General features: G+C 41.2%; 2 protein-coding genes and 1 pseudogene across 2 annotated transcripts; 1 reads left to right on the forward strand and 2 right to left on the reverse strand.

The window, feature by feature from the left end:
- Positions 1–264: 264 nt before the first annotated feature.
- Positions 265–14,845, forward strand: LOC120020535 (annotated as a pseudogene).
- Positions 14,846–15,689: 844 nt separating this feature from the next.
- cldn18 (claudin 18) lies at positions 15,690–17,999 on the reverse strand. The gene is made up of 5 exons (XM_038964498.1): positions 17,783–17,999; positions 16,750–16,914; positions 16,307–16,442; positions 16,098–16,208; positions 15,690–15,968 (listed from the first exon to the last, which is right to left on the reverse strand). Exons 1-5 carry the CDS (start codon positions 17,997–17,999, stop codon positions 15,866–15,868), a joined length of 732 nt encoding a protein of 243 aa, XP_038820426.1. The 3' UTR covers positions 15,690–15,865.
- Positions 18,000–20,110: 2,111 nt separating this feature from the next.
- LOC120020689 (transcription factor Sox-14-like) lies at positions 20,111–20,812 on the reverse strand. The gene has a single exon (XM_038964396.1). The coding sequence runs from the start codon at positions 20,810–20,812 to the stop codon at positions 20,111–20,113; it is 702 nt and encodes a 233-aa protein (XP_038820324.1).
- Positions 20,813–21,667: the final 855 nt, after the last annotated feature.

A 21,667-nucleotide genomic window follows, 5' to 3' on the forward strand; every position in this document is an offset into this window, starting at 1 on the left:
CAAGTCTGTTAAAATGCGATTGCACACATTTTAAACAGTTCTTGAATTTGGCCACGGGGGGCACTGTCCACATCCGACTGGAATGTAACTGTGAGTGACCGATAAAAGAAGAGAAGTTAAAGGTGCCCTTCTGTTTGCCATCTGAAAAGAGGAATACAAATAACATAAACAACCAGATATTATTTTTGCGAATATATGATCTCCTTTTGTTGAATATAAAGATAATTACTAAACAACGTGTATATTCCAATTTACAGAACATTAGGCACTTGCCAGTAGCTACTACTTCCTACTTTTTAAGGGGTCCTCAGTTTCCTTCCGTAACAAAGCAATCGCCAAAATGTCGGGGGAGGTGTATATTCTGTGGCTTCTTTCTCTCATACAAACGGTAGGTTTATTAACAAAAATAAGCTAAGCCACACGTATGCATTTGCTGCTTTGTTGCCTATTGCTCAGCTTGTATCGGCTGGCAGGTTTTCTTTTGCTACACTCGATTTATAACCACTTCTTTGTTGCGACATTCGCAACCGGTATTAAACCGAATGACGTGGCTTAAAACAATTGCACCGGTTAACAAAGTTTAACGTTAGTTAACCAGCTAGCCACCTTTGGTAAAACTGATATTTAATTACCTTGTAGTAAATCTTAAACTTTACCACTCATACTGTACTTCAAACAAACGGAAACTGCTCGCGTTCACTGAAGTGACAAGTGACAAAGTAAAGAGCCAATCACGGCGAGACAGCGGCTGCAATTCTTCATAACGTTCAAGTCATGGGGAGAACATTTTACCTAGCCCGATTGTTCTAGTATTTGAACATGAGTGTATGACGATAAATGAAGTATTAAAAATGGTTACATGTCCACCACTCAATGATATATCAACACATCTTGTGTTTACAACTTATTTAATTGTTTCAACTTACAACTTTTTTCTAGTCAATGCACAGCTAACGTTACAGTGAAATCACGTTCTTGCTAATTTAAAAACCAACAATGCAATAATCAATAACAATGTAATACGAGAAAACAAACACGATAAATTAAAATGTGAAGAACACGAAGTAAACATACTATATACAGTTGAAGTCGGAAGTTTACGTACACTTAGGTTGGAGTTATTAAAACTCGTTTTTCAACCACTCCACACATTTCTTGTTTACCAACTATAGTTTTGGCATGTCGGTTAGGACATCTACTTTATGCATGACAAGTCATTTTCCAACAATTGTTTACAGACAGATTATTTCACTGTATCACAATTCCAGTGGGTCAGAAGTGTACATACACTAAGGTGACTGTGCCTTTGAACAGCTTGGATAATTCCAGAAAATGATGTCATGGCTTTAGAAGCTTCTGATATGCTAAGTGACATCATTTGAGTCAATTGGAGGTGTACCAGTGGATGTATTTCAAGGCCTACCTTCAAACTCAGTGCATCTTTCCTTGACATCATGGGAAAATCAAAATAAATCAGCCAAGACCTCCAAAAGTCTGGTTCATCCTTGGGAGCAATTTCCAAACCCCTGAAGGTACCACGTTTATCTGTACAAACAATAGTACGCAAGTATAAACACCATGGGACCACGCAGCCGTCATACCGCTCAGGAAGGAGACTTGTTCTGTCTCCTAGAGATGAACGTACTTTGGTGCGAAATGTGCAAATCAATCCCAGAACAACAGCAAAGGACCTTGTGAAGATGCTGGAGGAAACGGGTACAAAAGTATCTATATCCACAGAAAAACGAGTCCTATATCGACATAACCTGAAAGGCCTCTCAGCAAGGAAGAAGCCACTGCTCCAAAACCGCCATAAAAAAGCCAGACTACGGTTTGCAACTGCACATGGGGACAAAGATTGTACTTTTTGAAGAAATGTCCTCTGGTCTGATGAAACAAAAATAGAACTGTTTGGCCATAATGACCATTGTTATGTTTGGAGGGAAAAGGGTGATGCTTGCAAGCGGAAGAACACCATCCCAACCGTGAAGCACAGGGGTGGCAGCATAATGTTGTGGGGGTGCTTTGCTGCAGAAGGGACTGGTGCTCTTCACAAAATAGATGATATCATGAGGGAGGAAAGTTATGTGGATATATTGAAGCAACATCTCGAGACATCAGTCAGGAAGTTAAAGCTTGGTCGCAAATGGGTCTTCCAAATGGACAATGACCGCAAGCATACTTCCAAAGTTGTGGCAAAATGGCTTAAGAACAACAAAGTCAAGGTATTGGAGTGGCCATCACAAGCCCTGACCTCAATCCTATAGGAAATTTGTGGGCAGAACTGAAAAAGCGTGTGTGAGCAAGGAGGCCTACAAACCTGACTCAGTTACACCAGCTTTGTCGGGCGGAATAGGCCAAAATTCACCCAACTTATTGTGGGAGCTTGTGGGAGGCTACCTGAAACGTTTGACCCAAGTTAAACAATTTAAAGGCAATGCTACCAAATACTAATTGAGTGTATGTAAACTTCTGACCCACTGGGAATGTGAGGAAAGAAATAAAAGCTGAAATAAATCATTCTCTCTATTATTCTGACATTTCACATTCTTAAAATAAAGTGGTGATCCTAACTGACCTAAAACAGGGGATTTTTACTGGGATTAATTGTCAGGAATTGTGAATCATTTAGTTTAAATGTATTTAGATAAGGTGTATGTAAACTTCTAACTTCAACTGTACAGGCTCAGTTCCAGTACAATTTTTACAATGTGCAGGGATATGTATAGGGGTATGGTGACTAGGCAACAGGATATAAGAGTAGAAGCAGCGTGTGTGTGTATATATATATATATATATATATATATAAATAAAATGTGTGTGTGCATATTATGTGTGACTAAGCAGATTATGGAGTGAGTGTTTAGGGCCCTGTTAGTTTGCATAGACAGTGCAAGCAATAAAATAAAAGGTCAATAAAGATACAAGGTTACCACTACCCCACATTAACCTGTCTAGGACACGTTCCTCTGAAAAGGCAGAGCGGGAAATTCAAAAATATTTTTTAGAAATGTGTAACTTTCACACATTAACAAGTCCAATACAGCAAATGAAAGATAAACATCTTGTTAATCTACCCATCGTGTCCGATTTAAAAAAAAAATAATAATAATAATAAAATTTTTTAAAAAAATGCTTTACAGCGAAAACACAACATATGATTATGTTAGATCACCGCCAAGTCCAAAAAACACACAGCCATTTTCACGGCCAAAGATAGGAGTCACAAAAAGCAGAAATATAGATAAAATTAATCACTAACCTTTGATGATCTTCATCAGATGACACTCATAGGACATCATGTTACACAATACATGTATGTTTTGTTCGATAATGTGCATATTTATATCCAAAAATCTGTTTACATTGGCGCCATGTTCAGATATGCCTCCAAAATATCCAGAGAAATTGCAGAGAGCCACATCAAATAACAGAAATACTCATCATAAACTTTGATGAAAGATACATGTTTTACATAGAATTAAAGATACACTTGTTCTTAATGCAACCGCTATGTCAGATTTCAAAAAAACTTTACGGAAAAAGCAAACCATGCAATAATCTGAGACGGCGCTCAGATAGAAACAACATTTCTCCGCCATGTTGGAGTCGACAGAAATACGAAATTACATGATAAATATTCCCTTACCTTTGATCTTCATCAGAATGCACTCCCAGGAATCCTAGTTCCACAATAAATTGTTGTTTTGTTCGATAATGTCCATTATTTATGTCCAAGTAGCTACTTTTGTTAGCACGTTTAGTACGCATATCCAAAACGCTCGTGCAGGTCCAGGCGAACTTCGGATGAAAACTTCTAAAAGTTATATTACAGGTCTAATAAACTTGTCAAACTAAGTATAGAATCAATCTTTAGGATGTTGTTATCATAAATATTCAATAACGTTCCAACCGGAGAATTCCTTTGTGTCTATAGAAGTAATGGAACGCATGTCGATATCATGTGGAATGCGCGTGACCAGGACCTGGCACTCTGTCAGACCACTGACTCAAACAGCTCCCATCCGGCTCAACATCACAGTAGAAGCTTCATTCAACGTTCTACAGACTGTTGACATCTAGTGGAAGGCATAGGAAGTGCAAACAGATCCATATCCCACTGGGATTTCAATAGGCGATGAGTTGAAAATCGACCAGCATCAGAATTCTCACTTCCTGTTTGGATATTTTCTCAGGTTTTTGCCTGCCATATGAGTTCTGTTATACTCACAGACATCATTCAAACAGTTTTAGAAACTTCAGAGTGTTTTCTATCCAATACTAATAATAATATGCATATATTAGCATCCGGGACAGAGTAGGAGGCAGTTCACTCTGGGCACGCTATTCATCCAAAGTGAAAATGCTGCCCCCTATTAATGCGAAGCTCGAGTCGTGCGTTCTCCGAAACATGACCTGCCAAACCGCGCTTCTTAACACCCGCCCGCTTAACCCGGAAGGCAGCCGCACCAATGTGTCGGAGGAAACACCGTTCAACTGACGACTAAGGTCAGCCTTCAGGCGCCCGGCCCGCCACAAGGAGTCGCTAGAGCACGATGAGTCAAGTTAAGCCCCCCCGGCCAAACCCTTCCCTTACCCGTACGAAGCTTGGCCAATTGTGCGCCACCCTATGGGACTCCCAATCACGACCGGTTGTGATACAGCCCGGGATCGAACCCGGGTCTATAGTAACGCCTCTAGTACTGCGATGCAGAGCCTTAGACTGCTGCACCACTCGGTGGCCCCTGAAAACTTTAAGTGACAACCAATTTAATGTCTCTGCATTCTTTCCTGCTCAGTTTTCGGCCTATGGAGCCGACCTGTCCTCAGAGGCATGCAGGGAGCTGGGCTTCTCCAGCAACCTCCTGTGCAGCTCCTGTGACCTGCTGGGAGAGTTCAGCCTGGGCCAGATCCAGCCTGTCTGTAGACAGTGCTGCCAGCAGGAGGCCCAGATGGAGTCCAGGAAGGTAAGACGTTTGACCGCATTTAGAGTATCTATAACGGGTGTATCAATTAGAGGTCGACCGATTATGATTTTAACGCCGATACCGATTTATTGGATGACCAATTAAAAAAAATATATATATATATTTGTGATAATGACAATTACAACAATACTGAATGAACACTTATTTTAACTTAATATAATACATAAAAATCAATTTAGTCTCAAATAAATAATGAAACATGTTCAATTTGGTTTAATTAATGCAGAAACACAGTGTTGGAGAAGAAAGTAAAAGTGCAATATGTGCCATGTAAAAAAGCTAACGTTTAAGTTCCTTGCTCAGAACATGAGAACATATGAAAGCTGGTGGTTCCTTTTAACATGAGTCTTCAATATTCCCAGGTAAGAAGTTTTAGGTTGTAGTTATTATAGGAATTATAGGACTATTTCTCTCTATACCATTTGTATTTCATATACCTTTGACTATTGGTTGTTCTTATAGGCACTATAGTTTTGCCAGCCTGATCTCGGGAGTTGATAGGCTTGAAGTCATAAACAGCGCTGTGCTTCAAGCATTGCGAAGAGCTGCTGGCAAACGGAGGAAAGTGTGGTTTGAATGAATGCTTACGAGCCAGACTGCTCTATCAAATATCAATTCATAGTCTTAATTATAATATAAACACACAGAAATACGAGCCGTAGGTCATTAATATGGTCAAATCCGGCAACTATCATTTCGAAAACAAAACGTTTATTCTTTCAGTAAAATACGGAATCGTTCCCTATTTTATCAAACGGGTGGCATCCATAAGTCTAAAAATTGCTGTTACATTGCACAACCTTCAATGTTATGTCATAATTATGTAAAATTCTGGGAAATTAATTACGGTCTTTGTTAGGAAGAAATGGTCTTCACACAGTTCGCAACGAGCCAGGCGGCCCAAACTACTGCGTATACCCTGACTCTGCTTGCACAGAACGCAAGAGAAGTGAACAATTTCCCTTGTTAATATTGCCTGCTAACATGAATTTCTTTTAACTAAATATGCAGGTTTTAAAAAAATATACTTGTGTATTAATTTTAAGAAAGGCATTGATGTTTGGCGCATTAACAGTGTTTTTTTCCCACGAATGCGCTTGACTATTTGCAACGCAGGACAAGCTAGTTAACTACACATGGTTGATGATATTACTAGTTTAAGTAGTGGTTATGTTAAGATTGATCGTTTTTTTTATAAGATAAGTTTAATGCTAGCAAGCAACTTACCTTGGCTCCTTGCTGCACTCGCGTAACAGGTGGTCAGCCTGCAACGCAGTTTCCTCGTGGAGTGCAATGTAATCGGCCATAATCGGCATCCAGAAATAACGATTACCGATTTGTTATGAAAACTTGAAATCGGCCCTAGTTTAATCGGTCGACCTCTACTATCAATTATCCTCGTTGTCTCAGTCCATCCATCTGCACTGATTAGAAAGACTTGCCTGGTGAAAATAATGTGCAGGAAGCTCATCAATAGGCTGACTTTCACCCGGTCAGTTCTTCACAGAGCAGTGCAGATGAGAGGCGAGGAGAGGATGTAGTGAGCTGTATGAGCAAGGATCGACTCCATCACACATACAAGTCATGGGATCAGCTATGTCAGAATATGTTTCCATGGTACCATGTGCATTGATCCTCTGTGGCCAAACAAACATGAACTATTCTCATGTTCAGGCTTTGCAAGAAGATACTGACCCTACCGTTACACGGAACGCAATCATGGGTCCAGCGTGAGATATGGGTCGGGAAACGTACCTCGATGCAGCTAGCAGTAGCCACCACTGGCATTTTGGAATGGCAGTGTCAGTCAATCAGTACCTTTGTTGTTCAACGTAATGTGCGATTCTATAATGGCTGCTGTGGCTACTGCAAGCTAGCATGTGGACGAAAAAGGCAGTTCTCAGGAAAAAGTAGCAGTATTCCAATCTTCTCGATGGAGCAATGTGGACAAAGGTCAAATTTAGAACACAGTGGCATATCCCATCCCTGCATTGAGGTACGTTTTCTGATCCATATCTCACTCCGGCTCCACAGTGTCTTAATGTAACCATGATTACGTTCCAGCCAAGTGCATCTCATTGTAAACAAGCGTAACGGTAAGGTAGGTATCTTCTGGTAAGTTCGGGCTCTACACCAGAGCAAAAATTTGAGTCTCATAGATTTGGATTTTTGTCCATATTGCAGCCCTTCTCATGGCTGTGTTAGGTGGGTGTTATTCGTTATTAAGATATTACTGTGTTGTTATTAGTGTGTTAGATGTTATTAGTATTGTTAGATATTAGTGTGTTAGATGTTATTAGGTGTATTTAGCAGTCTAAGGCACTGCATCTCAGTGCTAGAGGTGTCACTACAGACCCTGGTTTGATCCCGGGCTGTATCACCAGCGGCCGTGATCGGGAATCTCATAGGGCGGCGCACAATTTGCCCAGCGTTGTCCATGTTATGGAAGGGTTTGGCTGGGGTAGGCTGCCATTGTAAAATAAGAATTTGCTCTTCACTGAATTGCGTAGTTAAATACAGGTCAAATAAAATAACCACCCCATTGTACCCATGCCACACTATCCTTAACATTGGAGCCCTGACGATACCAGTATCGCGATACTCATTAGTATCGTGGCAAGGAAACAAAACACCAAGCGGCTTTAACTTCTTTAGGAAAACAGCCCTAATATTGGAAACAAACATTATGTTGTCATCCAGAGTCACATTTATTTATTTTCCAAGCTACTGTATAGCACACAATATTTTACATACAGCAGGTTTTTAAAGTCTGCTTTGTGTAAAAAAAGATATAGATTTTTTTTTAATCCATCAAAACATATTGCGATACTTGTATCATCCCAGCCCTACTTAACATGTGTTCAACTACTCAAATAGATTCAAAGTTGGCTCAAGTGGTAGAGTACAGAACTGTCATTTCTGCTTGATTAAACTAAGCAGCCCCCCATGCCACCCGAGTGCTGTGGTATCCTAGCAACACTACCTAGGAGAGTAAGCCTACAGAGAGGTGTGAGCAGCAGCTCATTTCACATCTTGATTATTACCTCCGTCCTGTAGTAGATCGTAATATGCCACTTAGCATACGCTTTTACCAAAGTCACTTACACTATAAATGTAAGCACTCACTGTATGTGGTCATTTCCATGTAGAAGGACCCATGACCACCAACGTGAGAAGTTCATAGGATCGTGACAAATGACACCTACTGTACTGTGCTGTGCTTTGATATCCAAACTTGTGAAAGACACTTCTATGATTGGTTCAGATTTGGTCCGGTCTGGACCAACCAAATTAGGTCTCGTTTGGGGGCAGAGCTCATTAAAATAATAACCAGTGTGTAGAATAATACCCAAATATGCAAGGCAGGATATTGCATATGTATGCAATATCCATTAGTGGATGGAAATTACACAAACATAGAAATTACATTTATCTATATGACTTCAATATTATGTGAATAAATGCAACAGGCCCTGTACGTCTCTGGAGGAGTCTAGTGAAGGCAGCGCGCCTTGCATCACCTCTCAGTATGACTATAATCAACATGTCTAACTTGCACCGTTATGCAATTATTGAGAGACTACATACAAATGGCTAATCCTGGCAACCAATGTTCTAGAATTAATTTGAGCCAATCAGATCAGCGATATCAAGGTGGTACCCAAGAATGTGTATAGTGTTAACAACTACCAATAGGTCTACTCAAATATAAGTCTATAGTCAAAGAATTACTCTGTAAAACGAGGAATGCATTTCATGAATTAAACTAATAGATTAGTCAAAGAATTAACACTCAAACCATTCCAGTGATGCATGATATACATGATATACATTAGACTAACAAGAGTAAATGACGATCACCAATAGGCTAAGACTTAACGTGGTTTTACACTTTGCTCGTTAAAACAGTAGACAGGAAAACACTCAGATTCTAATCAACTCAATTTTAAACTCCTGTGTCTCTCCCTCTTTGAACTAGACGCCATCCAATGAACAAAATAAGTTTTCCTGTAACAAAAAATCCATAGCACTTAGTTAGGCTTGGGCAGTATACTGGGTTATTTGGAAAAAGCCACGGGTTTTTCAATACATATTTGTACGGTGTAGGCAGGTAGCCTTGCGTTTAAGAGAGTTGGGCCAATAACCAAAAGGTCGCTGGTTCAACTCCCTGAGCCAACTAGGTGAAAAATACGTTGTGCCGTTGAGCAATGCACTTAACCCTAATTGCTCCTGTAAGTCGCTCTGGATAAGAGCGTCTGCTAAATTACTAAAATATTGTTTTTTTTATGTGGCAATTTTTTGGGTAAATAACTGCAGTCAACTTGTGCAATGCGTTGAGAGAGAACTGCTTGCGTTCATTTCACCCGTCACATTATGAAGCTCATGTACATTAGTGCAACACATTCAACATAAAATAGGTCAATTTTCATCAGATGACAAAAGTGCAACGCTATTTGGCTGGCAGCAAAAACATTGCATGGAGGGCCTCCCGGGTGGCGCAGTGGTCTAGGGCACTGCATCGCAGCGCTAGCTGCGCCACCAGAGACTCTGGGTTCGCGCCCAGGCTCTGTCGCAGCCCGCCGCGACCGGGAGGTCTGTGGGGCGACCCACAATTGGCCTAGCGTCGTCCGGATTAGGGAGGCTTTGGCCGGTAGGGATATCCTTGTCTCATCGCGCACCAGCGACTCCTGTGGCGGGCCGGGCGCAGTGCGTGCTAACCAAGGGAGCCAGGTGCACGGTGTTTCCTCCGACACATTGGTGTGCCTGGCTTCCGGGTTGGAGGCGCGCTGTGTTAAGAAGCAGTGCGGCTTGGTTGGGTTGTGTTTCGGAGGACGCATGGCTTTCGACCTTCGTCTCTCCCGAGCCCGTACGGGAGTTGTAGCGATGAGACAAGATAGTAATCACTAGCAATTGGATACCACGAAAATTGGGGAGAAAAGGGGGTAAAATTTAAATAAATAAAATAAAAAATAAAAAAACAATGCATGGTCATCATATTTCTAATGTTTAGGCCCATCATAGAAAGAATGTAGCCAGATATATTTCCTAATGTTTAGCTTGAAGTTAATCTTGCATTTTACCTGAGAAAAATAGCTACATATCAGTCAGAGCGCTGTTTGCTGAATGAATGCCCGTTCCCGAGTTCTCATTCGAGTTTAGAAGTGCAACTGAAGCATAAAATGTTTCTGATGCCGAGCAGAAATTACAATAAGAAGCATTTTAGATCCGTTTACAAAACGCAGCAAGATATTTATGCATTTTTATATATATTTTTCCTGTGTGAAAAACTCTGAATTATGTGTTACCAGACGAATTATGTGTTAACAGACCCCTAATTTAACTTGCTATCTAAGTAAGTGACTCAATTAATAAGGTGAGGGGGCATCATATTGTGTTAGCTTTCTGCCTGTTTGAGAAGTCAAAGGCCTTTGGAGAGAGAGGTTTACAGCTGCCACTGCGATCTTGATTTCCTTGTTTCTTTCTCCTCTCCGGTCTTGGCCTGTCTGCTCCTCCCCCCTCTTCTCCAAGCAGAGCAGGCACACCAGTTGCCCTAGCGACTCCGGATTCCACACAGACACAGCATGTAGACATGCTGCTGGAGAACCAGTACTGTTCTTCCTTCAGACAAGCATGAGTCAACTTTGTTCATTTGCACAATGTCTCTCGTTCACATTCGCTTGTAAATGTCCAAACGGACCAAAAGTGACGTTCCGTAGCTCCTACCTATATATGTAGGCTATAACTTAATAATTAACTTAATTGCCTTTCTTTGCAATTTGTTTATTTTCGTTTGCTGCTCATTAGCATATTTCGCTAGCAGCCTCGTGGAAATTTGCTGTTACTTGTGCTAATTTTGTTAGCATTCTGGTGATAGACGCTGAACGGGCTTTTTTGTGTTTTTTTGGCACTCTGCCGGTAATAGCGGAAGAACAGTATGATGTTATAAAAATCTGGATACCGCTCAACCGTACTTACAGTACAATAGAACGTATCAAAATGCATTGCTCTTTATGAACTCTTGAAACAATCGAAACATGGCAATTTAATTCACACAGTAACATTAATTTAGTCGATTTCACGTTTTCATCTGTCTTCACACCTCCAACGGTGTCCGTGCTCCCAGGGTTCTGTGGGAACGCCCCTCCCCGGAGAAAGCCACAGTTAAGGTGTGTTTGACCTTGATAGCTCGTAGATGGTCAGCCATCCAAACAATGTCATAAATCGTGATTGAGTCGTCACGCTGGACCTCAGCGCCGGCAAGTCGCCAGTCGTGGATATCATATCCATGCCTTTCTGTGTAGTACAGATCAGACACACACAGTGAAATTCTGTTACCGGGTGTAAATCCACTTCACTTTCTGTAGTTCAATAACCAAAATAGATTTGGTTGATGTGTCATGTTATATCAAAATTCTGTTACCAAACTGCACACTTCTTCCAGTAAATGTGTTTTTGTAAAATGTTCAGTGTACATTGTTATGTAGTCCTTGTGCATAGAGTTCTATGTTTTATTAAACTTTGAAATCCAATTGTTTTTGTTTGGCATATATGTTAAGTCAAATATCTGAGTCTCGGCGCAATTCCGTTACCGTGGAATTGCCTTTGGGATTTCTCAAGAGTGCCCCACTCTTACCAACTGTGCCACAAAGGACCACATGTACTGTAAGGCGGCGGCTACTGCCCCTCTTCTTAACCCTCAGGAGACGTGTGAGAGGGCGTTCACAATAATGCCATCACTTCAATAAGCGCAGTCATTTGTGTGACTGTAGAATGTTCTATTCACGCTTGACATTCTGCTGCATAATGAAACATTTGTAAAAATGACTTTTTATAATTTAATGTGAGTCTCGATGAGCATGGAGGACATTTTGTCAACCATATATCTCTGTGTGTGTCCAGAAATGCTCCTTCAGCTGCACCTCTGGCTCTGCTGCCTCTCTGCAGGCTAATATTACTGTCGCTCAGTAAAGCAAGCCAGCGATGGCCTTTAGGGTTTTGGCCCATTCTAATGAGTTTTTACTCCAAGCATTTTAGAAAAGCACTGAAACTGGGAACGACATCTTGGTTAGTTCAGAGGATGAAACTAATAAAAATAGCCAAATTATTGTGTGCAAAACTAAAGTTTGCTGTAAGTGTGAGGGATTGATTAACACTTTTTTTAAAGGCCATCATGGTAGGAATCATCGCCACCCCTTTGTCGATGTTCCCCCATAATCAACAAAACTGTTACTTCCTCCCATGCAGTATGTGAAAAAAGATAATTACATTTGCTGTGCTGGCTTAGGGTAAAGGAAGCTCGCTTTTGTAATTGTATTTGTGTTCCCAGTAACAGCGTGCCTGGGAAATACTGCTGTGACACTCCAATTTCCTGTAAGTTATCGCATATAGGTGTGGAGCTTTGATTACCTGTGAGCCACAAAGCTGCCTTCCATCAGAGCATATGCAGAGGTTCACAGTTTAATGACCCTGAGGAACAGCCTGTCTACCACATTCATGAACCAGACTGTCCAGAATCACATCACCGCCAATTCACCGCCAGGAGCTTCTCTGTGTGTGGGCATCAGTGTGTAAAAATGTATAGTCAGGAAGGAAGTTGGATTTTTCTAAGACTGCGTATTTTTGTTGGCCAAAGGATTGTCAAGATAAACCTCTGCATTGGTGTAGAGCAGTGGTGTACAACTCTCGATGGCCGTAGTCCTGCTGGTTTTCCTTTTTACCTGGCAATTAATTCATCAATTAAGGTCATTGACTGGCCAGCGATTGCTGGCTACCACGCCATAATCAAGTCTGGTAAAAATGTAAGGAGAACCAGCATACCTTGTGGCCCTTGAGACCTGTATTTGTTTTGCTAGTTTTAGTAATGAGCGGATGTTAGGAGCTGTGTGTTAGTCAGACAGGTGACCTCCAGTAGAACAACGTGGTCATCCTACGCCGCACCATGACCGTCTGCTTGTACACACTACAGGACTTAATCCAGTACTTTCCCCTCCACAGCTCTACCCTGGGGCCATCCTGGAAGTGTGTGGATGAAAGTTGGGGAGGTTCCCTCAAGTCCAAGGTGAGTTGTGTGGTAATGTTTTGTGATCACCCATCTTGCAAAGCTAATTGGTGTCAGTTTGTTCTGAGGGGGCTGTTATTGTTGCCGGCTTGTTGGGGTTGAACAGGGATCATCAACGAGATTCAGCCACGGACCAATTTTTTTTTTTTTCAGGATGGATGGTGGGGGGGGGGGGGGGGCGGAACATAATTACAATAATTTGTAGCGTGCAAATATACCACAAGTAGCCCAAACAGATAACATTTGACTAAAACAATAATTTCAAATATTGCTAACATGTGTATATGATCACGTATCTCTATTATTATGCATGGGAATACTTGAACAGATTTTCCCAATTGAAATCACATGGAGCTGATTTTCCTGGTATAATTTTATTTTTATTTTTTATATCCAACAATAAATTCTAAAAATATATATAATTTTGCTCAGAAAACTTGGGGGTGGCATATAAATCCAGTTGGGAAACCCTGGGGTAAGGGCCTTGGAGCTCTGTGGCACTGTTTGTGTTTAGGACAGCTGTACGGTTGCTTTCACAACTGTGGTCCCGTTAACTTGATTACCGAAGAATGTTTTCCAACTGTTTCTGTTTACAACCTTTGTGCAAAAATAAAAACTGTCCATCAATTGACGGATTCGTTAGACCTGTGATAATGAGTTAACCTTGTTTTCTGTCCACAGCTTTTGTCAGGTCTGACAAACCGAAGATGTTCAAGGGTCTTCAAATTAAGGTACAAATGAATTGTAGATAATCTTGCCTGTTGCGTACAATGAATTAGTTAAGTGTCAAATGCTGTAAAGAAGTTGTTTCTCTCAGCTTTTATACAACTTTGGAATTAAAATAACCATATTGTCTTGGAACATAATCTTCTGTCTGTATGGAAAATCATGAAGCCCACGCACCACCATAAAGTTTCAATATCACACAGTATATAGAGTTTTTATAATCTTATAGGCATTTCAATGGCTATGTTGAATTGAAAGGGTTTACTGGCTTGCCCGTAGTCCTGATAGTCCTCTTGTCTGTGTTTTTGGTTTCAGTATGTGAGAGGTGCAGACCCTATACTAAAGCTGCTGGACGATAACGGGAACATCGCTGAAGAACTCAGCATCCTCAAGTGGAACACGGATAGCGTGGAGGAATTCCTGAGCGAGAAGTTGGAAGTTTATAATACTGATTCATAGTGCATCATAACATTTTTCCCTGCTACAAATCTGTACGCCATTTGGATTTGATTGTCTAATTGTATGTTGAAGTACTGCACTCTTAGAATATATATATTTTTTTTTTTCTGAAAATCAATCTGTAGATTTTCCTAATTACATTTTGTGCCAGGATGTAAAATGGCTGTTTTGTAGATTTGTGAAGATATCAAAATACTTAAACTTACATGCAAAATACCTGCTGTTAACTTTAAAATTATCGGAATGAATTATCCAAAGAGAGTGTAAAGAAGATTTTCAGTGCTTGTTACTTTTTATTTTTGAATGTTTTTTTCCCTCCTTCCGTCTGTCAGTTGGCCCTGTGTAGTTTTTTTAATATTGCAAATGGTGTCAGCAGGAGGATCTTAGGGTGGGGGATCTAAGTGTCTCACCTCATGAGAATGTTCTGGGGAGGCACACATTAATGAAGGCCTCACAGTAAACCACATTTTGGGATGTGAGACCTGATGTCCTTGTGTGTCTCTCTGGGCGTCTTGCTGTGGAGAGGGACTGGATTCCCCAGTGTGTGAATGAGTATGGGGAGGAGGAAAAACGCTGCAATTAATAAAATGTCTTTCATGGTATTTATTTCTAATGGTATCTGTCTTCTCTTTGTGCGTACACTTCATTTAATCAATTGTGCTGTGGTGCATACTTCTGAGTACCACTTTCACTAAAATAAAAAAGGGACAGGTATACAACTGAGTGTATAAAACCTTAAGAACACCTTCCTAATATTGAAGTTGCACACTTTTTTGCCCTCAGAACAGCCTAATTTTGTTGGGGCGTTGACTCTACAAGGTGTCGAAAGCGTTCCACGGGGATGCTGGCCCATGTTGACTCCAATGCTTCCCTCAGTTGTGTCAAGTTGGCCGGATGTCATTTGGGTGGTGGACCATTCTTGATACACACGGGAAACACTTGAGTGTGAAAAACCTAGCAGCGTTGCAGTTATTGACACGCTCAAAGAATTGAGAATCCTTCTTTAACCCGTCTCCCCTTCATCTACACTGATTGAAGTGGATTTAACAAGTGACATCAATAAGGGATTCACCTGGTCAGTCTTATGTCATGGCAGGAGCAGGTGTTAAATGTTTTGTGCACTCAGTGTAGGTCCAACATGGAGGGGAGCTTTGATTTGCCAAAGGGTGTAGCGTTCTTGCCACCTAGTGGAATAAAATGTCAGTTTCCAGGTATGTACAAGAGAGTTTTCAAATATAGGCTCTGTGTATTGTGTACTCTTGACTCAATGTTATGGTAGGACATTTGAATTGTGTAAAATATGCTTTTGAGAAATGGAGAACATTTTGAAAATGTATTTGGTGCATTTCATTGTACAAATGAAAGCTTTACATTAATGGTTTATTGACAAAAGAGCAATAACACATTACCCAAGACCACATGAAACTAAACAGTTACTGGCAGTATAAAATGGAGCCCACTATCAACCACAACAGAATACACATTTTTAAATAACATGCAGTAAAATTTATTGAAACTCTTCAAACGAATCTAGGAAGCGTATATGAAAATTGAGCACTATATTCCAAAGCAACATTTAAATACATGCTTCTTAATGCAGAATCAAATGTATTGATGCAGAATATAACACAAATTATACATATTTTTGGTTGTCTCTCTTCCCATCCTCTGCATGGTGGTCATCATAGACGGGCCTGTTCTGGGCTTGGGGGGCTTTGTAAGCAACTCCTGTGTAGCTGGGGGAAAAAATGCATATTTAAATTAATTTACATAGGTAAAAAAAAAAATGTTTTGCCTTCATCACAGTGTTCATTTTTGGGCCTAACTGAATATAGCTAGAAAATTATGTACAATTGATAACCTACGTTGACTTGTCCGGTTGTAGTCCCCTGAAGGCAACACACTTCAGAATCCCGCCCAATAAGAGCAAAGCTGCGCCTATCCAGGCAACAAAGAGGGCGGGGCCAAACGTGTACCTGTCACAGAGAAAAAGCACAGTCAGTAACTGACTCACCTGTCTATAGCGATACCATGACCAAATATGGAAATACAGATACATGAAGTTCACTCTTACCTCGGCATCATATTTCCTCCTCCCATCTCCATGCCCTGTCCCATCCCTCCTCCATAATTGGGGTTGTAGGTGGTCATCATGAAACTAGCCACGATTTGGTGAGCATAGATAGAAGCTCCAGCAATAGCACAAATGCCTGACAGAGAGGAAGGAAATTCATTGCTCACTGGCAATAAGAGTGTTTAACAAAAGCAAGCCACTGAAACTGGAATTGTACATTTATTTGAAAAATTCATTGATTGAGGACTTGGGTGGTTACACATTATCACCAAAGACATACGTTCAGAGAGAGACATGTAGAAATAAGGGATTGAATTGCTGTTCTCCAAGCAACATGCAAGTAGGCTGTCATTGTAAATAAGAATTTGTTCTTAACTGACTTGCCTAGTTAAATAAAGGCTACATTTTAAAATGTGTAAATATAAACCTTTTCGTCCCTATACCTGCAATGATGAACATGACCCCCGCTGTAAGGGTCATCTTGGCTTTGGAGGAATCTTCCATGCTGCCCATTTTAAGGCACTTGAGGGAGAACAGGGCTATCATGGCCCCTATTACACCCAGAACAATGCCCACAATCATCAGTGCTCTCACTGTCTGAAAGGTACCTGGAATACAACACAAATCATTATGTATATTCCTGACGTACAAGCCACACATTGTTTTAGTACCCATGAGTTTACAAGTCAAATTTCCTGGGATAGAGGTTCCAATGTGAATAACAAGCTTCAATGTATTTGAATTTTGAATCTGATTCTTTGTCAAATTTTTTTGCCTGTGATAATGGTGTTGACCTAACATGAGCCTGGCTATGGAACCATAATGCACTGGGGCTAAAGTCAATACTGATAGGAGCAGGCCAGGGAAACGGGCGGGAGTTCATTTGGGGAGAGGAGAGGACTGAAACTTAAAAGCAGAAAGCCTCCAAAATGCCCTGTCAAATAAGTAAAAAACCTTTTAGCTTCCCTTTTTTCTTCTTCAAATGTCGCTAATGATTGAACCTATTCTGCAAGTAAATAACTATGTATTTTTTCTTAAACCATGATCCATTGTTGTTATACAGGCCAACTGTTCCATGTTCCATTCCTTGAGAATTAAAATGAGAGGAATCTACTTGATTATTTTGACAATATCAAGGTCAGAAATGTTCAAGTGATGCCCTGTTTCAAGTCCAACCCAGGTGTCAGTGTGAGTTTGGACACAAAAGACCACTAGGCTACTACAGAGTGGAAATAGAACTACAACTCTTGCTCTAGTTTAGTGGTGCATTTAAGAACCTTGACGCAATTTGGTGATACAGGTAATTACTTTCGGTGAAAACACATTGTTGATCAACCTTTTGAGGAACTAATGGCCACACCAATTCTTCTCCAACTCCCCATACAAGTCAATCTGTAATTTGAACCCTGAACCAATATCTCCGAAACCTTCAATGTAAAGCACTTGGAAGAGTTTCATAAATTCCACATTATTTACCTGAGAAGCCCAGGAGGCCGTAGAGGGGCCGGCACTCAGTGAAGCCTGAGGTGCCCACCTCACAGTTCTGCCACAGGCCCTTATAGGTGTACACCGAGGTCACCACGTCCCCCTGACGGTCCTTGACGCTCCAGTTGTTCATCCCCGTGGCGGCGATGATGGCAGCCGCGCCGAGCAGGCCCAGGACGAATCCACCCGTCTGGAGTGCAGTGGCCATACTTTCCTGAGTGTGAAGTGTGAGTGAAATGTGTGTGTGTAGGAAAGGGATGTAGAAGGGTGAGAGATGGGGAAGGCGAAAGGGCGGTGGTGGAACTAATGTGGAGGAGGGTGGGGTTGCTGAGGTTTCGCCCCGCCGTGTGATGTGGCGTGGGCGGTTGACCGTGTGCACGTTCACGCTCACGTGCACGCTCCTGCTTGGTTTCTCATCAGAGATGTGGGCACAGTGGAGATAGGTGCACCAGGTACCTTTCATCTGAGCCAACCGTTGTTGGGCATGAGTAAATAAAGAGGTCTGAATCACTTTAGCTAAGACAACCCCATAATAGCACGGCATGGCGAGCATGTGTAATGTCTATATACCCTGACAGGGACACACTCACTAATACATACCAACGTGCACAAAGAAAGCTAGTGAGACAGAGATAGATTAAGAGAACACGGACAGACAGGCAGGCAGACAGGCAGACAGACAGACAGAGTCAGGTAGGTGGATAGATAGACAGAACAGCATATTAAGAGGCACGCACTTCACAGATACAGGTGATGGAGATGATTTATAGACGTGAATTTAGGTGAGACTCGAATGATTCAGAGTGAGCAACAACCTGTAATGACATCCGGTAAGTCCCAGAGTGTATAGGCATCCAGATGTTAGTGTTGATGATTTGTTGATGTAACCACATCAATACTTTTAATGTGATGCTTAGTAAGACTCATTCCTTTTCACACTCAGAACAAGCAGAAACTCATTTTAATCACATGATCATTTTGTCAACAATCCAGCGGGGCAGGAGAGGCTTTCCATTCTTCTCTTATCGCAAGCCTTTCTCAAGCACTGAGAGCACACACACATACACACACACACACACAGACGTATACACACGCAAAGTTGTACAGGGTATGTTTTTATACAGTGAAACCAAACAGTCTGGATTTCATCAACCAATACTGGTAGACCATTATGGACCAATAACATTATTGATAAAAATACCATGGTAACACAATCTTGAGAGTTTTTGCTAATCGTTGTTGGTGGGCAGGGAATTAAAATTTGATAAGTGGTTTAACAAATAACTTCCTTTGCTTCAGAATTTGAATGTAAATGCGGTCCAATGGAAATCATCAACAAACTAAAAGCTAGAAGAGAAGTTGACCTCAAACGCTGTTCTAAGATCAGTTAACTCAACCCCAATCCTTCTTAACCATTAAGGAGGCAAAATGTGAAACTGAATATAAATCAACTTCAACTAGATGAATCTGAATGCAGATGAACATGTCAACCATCACCTTAACAAAACACAGTAGCAGTGGTCATCATGGTATTCATTGATTATATTGTAATAAACGGCTCAATTTAATGAGTAATCATAGAGGCATCGATTGACTGATTTATTCTTTTGTATTAGAGTTTAAAATAAAGCATCCATTTTACATCACTAAGAGTCTGTTTCTGTTAGAAATCATCACTGATTCACAGGTCTATCCTGCCCTCATCTGGCCACTGGTTGAACATGTGAGATGACGTTTGCAAAATTATACTTTGATGCAGTCTTATTTATGTGGTAATTTCATAAGACAATAATGTACCTCATTGGGGTCTATCTGACTTGGTATGTTTACTATGTATCTTCTGATAAACTGACTTATTGGTAGCTGGCTAGGAACAGCTGCCAAGCAATATGGTCTGATCTGTTAAAAACAACTATTTTAATTGACAATAGACAAATCCAGATTTTTGAAGGCATATTGACAATTGAGATTTAAAGTTTGGTAACAGCCTTTTTTTAAATGCCAAAATAACCTAAATCATATTCCCCAAAAATATTGTCATATTATCCTAAAGTTAACGAAGTAAACACAACATAAATACAGAACGAAAAATCCATATAAATAAGGAAAACCAATCAAGAATGTAAATTCATTTAGACCTATCTACAGTAAATAAATAGATATATTCAGTTTTACCATGATCAGAATCGGTCCTCGTTGCGCGTGCGTGGTAGATATAGCCCATTGCTCACCTTGATGTGAGACAACAGCAAAACTATTTTGACAGTTATGATGTGAACATTCATGTATTTTATTCACATGCGTTTTTTCTTTATGTGGTCACACACTTGAATGTGGTGAACAGGAGTACGGGTCTATGCCGGCCATACCTGGAAAAAGGATGTATGCAACCTGAGGCTGTAAACCCGTCGCCGACCAAGTGCCACAGTTACAGGGCAAGGCGTACCCCGGGTTCGTGGAGGACGGGTGAGTATGAGTGTGCTGGCTGGGGCATCCCAAACTTCCAAACGCGCCAGTCTGGTATCCAAAAGAGGGCGCATAGGACAAGCCGTTGGCACCCAGAGCGTGGGGAATTTCTGAGATCCTCTGGACAGCACCGGTGCTGAATTGACCTGGGTCAAGGAGCGAATATGGTGACGACGTCGGCGGCAAAAGGGCTCTAGCTTTCTCAGCGGATGCCAAAATGGACTCGGTGGAAAATCCTTTCAAATGTTCTGCGTCCCCGAGGAAGGGAAAGGGGAAAAGGAACCGGTCCTTCTTTAGCAAGCTCTTGGGTTTGCGCCGAGGTCTGTACTTGTAGTTGGGGTGATCTTTCATGTGTTGCGCGCGCAATCTCTTGGCTTCATCAATGTATGGTCGCTTCTCTGATTCGGAAAGCAACTTCCATTCCGCGCCAAGTCTTTTGCTGATTTCAGAGTTGTGCATTTTGGGATTCTCCAGTGACATCTTTCGTCTCTGACCGCGAGACCACACCATGAAAGCGTTCATGGGCCTCTTTATGTGATCCAAAGGTTTTGCCATCTCAATAGCGCACGGTGAAATGCGCATCAACATCAACCAAAGTTATAAAGATCTATAGATTTAGTTGTTGGTATTCAGCTCACCAACTGCTCATGCTCCTTTAGTGTGGAGATGTGGCACAGGAGAGAAAACGTAGCCTATCCAAATTGGGTAGGCTAATTAACAGAGTTTAAAGATAAAAGTTCATACAAATGCCTCTGTTAAAAAAAACACGACTAAACCCGGTGGCAACTGGTGCTCCAATGCGAGTTGAATCACTTGTGTGTTTCTCAAGACAAGAAAGCTGCATGCAATGCAAACTCAAGAATGTGAAGAGGCGCGTGAATGGGAGCCAAACGTAGCTAAGTTCAAATGTATGGATATAGCTGTGTAGGTCTGCGCGCAACCTGACAACATCATAGAAGTGTCATACTCAGGCAAGCCAATCGGAGGGTAGAAAGCATTGTAATCCCTTTCCTAAAATTTTTACCTATGCAACCGGCAATTTGGGAGGAGGAAAGCACTCTCTTTTTTTGTAGCCTTTTTTTGCGTTCCTTTTGTTTAGAGTTTTAGGGCGCCGTTCGTTTTTCACCACCAGCAGATAATGTATTCTGAATTTGGAAATGTATCTGGAGTTAATCTCTCGTGGCCATTTTATTGGAGTGGACAAGTATTAGCTACTTGTCCATGGTCCTGAAATGCCAACTAGAAGCGAGAGGTGTTATGACATCTCCAACTAAAATGTGTAGCAATTACCATGGACTTCTTCACTCAAACAGAGACACACTGTGTCACGCCCTGGTCTTAGTATTCTTTGTTTTCTTTATTATTTTAGTTAGGTCAGGGTGTGACATGGGGAATGTATGTGTTTTTGGA

The sequence above is a fragment of the Salvelinus namaycush genome, chromosome 25, assembly GCF_016432855.1.
Source record: "Salvelinus namaycush isolate Seneca chromosome 25, SaNama_1.0, whole genome shotgun sequence".
Classification (NCBI taxonomy): Eukaryota; Metazoa; Chordata; class Actinopteri; order Salmoniformes; family Salmonidae; genus Salvelinus; species Salvelinus namaycush.

Coding starts and splice junctions, on each gene's coding strand:
- cldn18 (XM_038964498.1), bottom strand. CDS start 17,999: ATGGCCACTGCACTCCAGACGGGTGGATTCGTCCTGGGCCTGCTCGGC. Junction 16,915..17,782: donor CGGCCTCCTGGGCTTCTCAG/GTAAATAATGTG, acceptor GTTGTATTCCAG/GTACCTTTCAGACAGTGAGA. Junction 16,443..16,749: donor GGTCATGTTCATCATTGCAG/GTATAGGGACGA, acceptor CCTCTCTGTCAG/GCATTTGTGCTATTGCTGGA.
- LOC120020689 (XM_038964396.1), bottom strand. CDS start 20,812: ATGGCAAAACCTTTGGATCACATAAAGAGGCCCATGAACGCTTTCATG.